The sequence below is a fragment of the Scyliorhinus canicula genome, chromosome 30, assembly GCF_902713615.1.
Source record: "Scyliorhinus canicula chromosome 30, sScyCan1.1, whole genome shotgun sequence".
Classification (NCBI taxonomy): Eukaryota; Metazoa; Chordata; class Chondrichthyes; order Carcharhiniformes; family Scyliorhinidae; genus Scyliorhinus; species Scyliorhinus canicula.
The window spans coordinates 12,074,549-12,077,048 of record NC_052175.1 but is presented as its reverse complement, the minus strand read 5'-3'; the positions used below and the strand labels follow the sequence as shown (position 1 = coordinate 12,077,048).

The 2,500-nt window shown below is 52.6% G+C and overlaps 1 protein-coding gene across 1 annotated transcript in view; it reads right to left on the bottom strand.

Moving 5' to 3' along the window:
- The window catches only part of LOC119958666 (ras-related protein Rab-13-like), a gene marked incomplete at its 5' end in the record, with an annotated part of 18,681 nt that extends 16,211 nt beyond the window's left edge, over nt 1–2,470 (bottom strand). The window contains 2 exons of the mRNA XM_038787234.1: nt 624–713; nt 2,366–2,470. Of these exons, the coding sequence (XP_038643162.1) occupies nt 624–713; nt 2,366–2,470 (195 nt within the window). The remainder of the gene's footprint in view (nt 1–623; nt 714–2,365) is intronic.
- Between the last annotated feature and the right edge of the window lie 30 nt (nt 2,471–2,500).

Here is a 2,500-nt window from a genome sequence, read left to right as displayed (position 1 = left end):
TCGCCCCCACAACCCAAAGATGTGCAGGTTAGGTGAACTGGCCACAATAAATTGGAAAATAAATTGGGTATTCTAAATTTAATTTTAAAAAAAGAATCGCGAACAAGGACTCCCAAGTCCCTTTGTGCTTCTGATTTCCTCAGCATTTCCCCATTTAGAAAATAGTCTATGCCTAAGTTCCTCCTTCCAAAGTGCGTAACCTCGCACTTTTCCACATTGTATTCCATCTGCCACTTCATTGCCCGCTCTCCTAGCTTGTCCAAGTCCTTCTGCAGCCCCCTTGCTTCCTCAATACTACCTGCCCCTCTACAGATCTTTGTATCATCTGCAACCTTAGCAACAGTGCCTTCAGTTCCTTCTTCCAGATCGTTAAACGTTGGGAAACGTTGTGGTCCCAGCACAGACCCCTGAGGCACACCACTAGTCAGCGGCTGCCATCCTGAAAAAGACCCCTTTATCCCCCCCCCCTCTCTGCCTTCTGCCAGTCAGCCAATCCTCTATCCATGCCAGGATCTTACCCTGAACACCATGGGCTCTTGACTTATTTAACACCGCCCCCCAGCCCCCTTGTCAAAGGTAAGTATATCCCTCTAGCAAATGGGAGTAAGGATTGCCCAACTAACCTTCTCGGCCTTGTCTTTCGGCACCTTCCTTTTGTTTTCCATGTCACACTTGTTCCCTAGCAACATTCGCTCGACGGTTGCCGAGGCGTTCTGTGTGAAGGAAAGCGTCCGTCAGTGAGAGCAGGCGCAGCATCGGAAGTAGGGAGAAGGCGAAACGGTATGTTGGCCTTCAATGGCAGGAGGGTTGGAGTTCAGAGGTCGGGATGTCTCGATACAGGGCCTCTGTCGAGACCACAACCTGGAGTGTAGCAGGCACACAGTGGTCTCCCCCACCCCCACCCCCCAGAAAGGATATACCTGCCAGAGAGGCAGATCGGCGGAGGGTCGCTAGGCCGACACTCGGATTGGTGGGATCGCCCCGCGAGGAGAGAATTGGTTCCCGCTGGACCCGCTGTATTCACTGGAGTTCGGAAGCACGAGAGGAGTTCTGACAGGGCTGGGGTACCAGGCTGGGGAGTCCCAAAACAGAGACACAGATGTGCCCAAAGATGTGCAGGTTAGGTGGCTTGGCCGTGCTAAATTGTCCCCTTAGTGTCCAAAGATGTGCAGGTTAGGTGGATTGGCCGTGCTAAATTGTCCCTTAGTGCCCAAAGATGTGCAGTTAGGTGGATGGCCGTGCTAAATTGTCCCTTAGTGTCCAAAGAGAGGTGCAGGTTAGGTGTGCTTGCCGTGCTAAATTGTCCCTTAGTGTCCAAAGATGTGGTTAGGTGGATTGGCCGTGCTAAATTGTCCCTTAGTGCCCAAAGATGTGCAGGTTAGGTGGCTTGGCCGTGCTAAATTGTCCCTTAGTGTCCAAAGATGTGCAGGTTAGGTGGATTGGCCGTGCTAAATTGTCCCTTAGTGCCCAAAGATGTACAGGTTAGGTTGATTGGCCGTGCTAAATTGTCCCTTAGTGCCCAAAGATGTGCAGGTTAGGTGGATTGGCCGTGCTAAATTGTCCCTTAGTACCCAAAGATGTGCAGGTTAGGTGGATTGGCCGTGCTAAATTGTCCCTTAGTGCCCAAAGATGTGCAGGCTAGGTGGGGTTACGGGTATAGGGTGGGGGGGAGTGGCCTGGGTATGGCTGCTCTTTTCAGAGGGTCAGCGCATTCTGTTTTTTTTTCTATATAAATTTAGATTACCCAATTCATTTTTTCCAATTAAGGGGCAATTTAGCCTGTTCAATCCACCTAACCTGCACATCTTTGGGTTGTGGGGGGGCGAAACCCACGCAGACACGGGGAGAATGTGCAAACTCCACACGGACAGTGACCCAGAGCCGGGATCGAACCCGGGACCTGGGCTCCGTGAGGCGGCAGGGCTAACCACTGCGCCACCGTGCCGCCCTATTTTAAATTTCAATGGCATTGAGGGGCATGGGGGGGGTAAGTGAGGACGTGGCACTGAGATGGAGGATAGACCACGATCATGTTGAATGGCGGAGCAGACTCGAAGGGCTGAATGGCCCCCCTCCTGCTCCTCGTTTCGACCCGGCTCCTGATGCCCAACGTTTTCCAGTCACCACACACACAGGAAAGAAAATAGAAGGAAGGGTTAAGGGGGCACCTCTGACAGTGCGGCACTCCCCCCTGCACAGCCTTGGATTGTCGGCCTGGGTTACGTGCTCGGGCCTGTGAGCAGGGCTGGCCCAGAGGCAGGACACAGCGCCATGGGGTATGGGTGCACGATCCGGAGGACGGGTCCAGGAGCAGGAACCGTTGAAGCAGTTTCCAATCGGAATTCTATCTGGAATTCGACCTCACCTCTTTAATACTTTTCATCCAATTCTGTATGTTCTCAAAGGATTTCTCATCCGTGATATCGTAAACCAGTATTATACCCTGTAAAACAGTGAGGTGGGGAGGAGAGGGGAGCGGTAGGGAGCAGAGGGAGGGGAG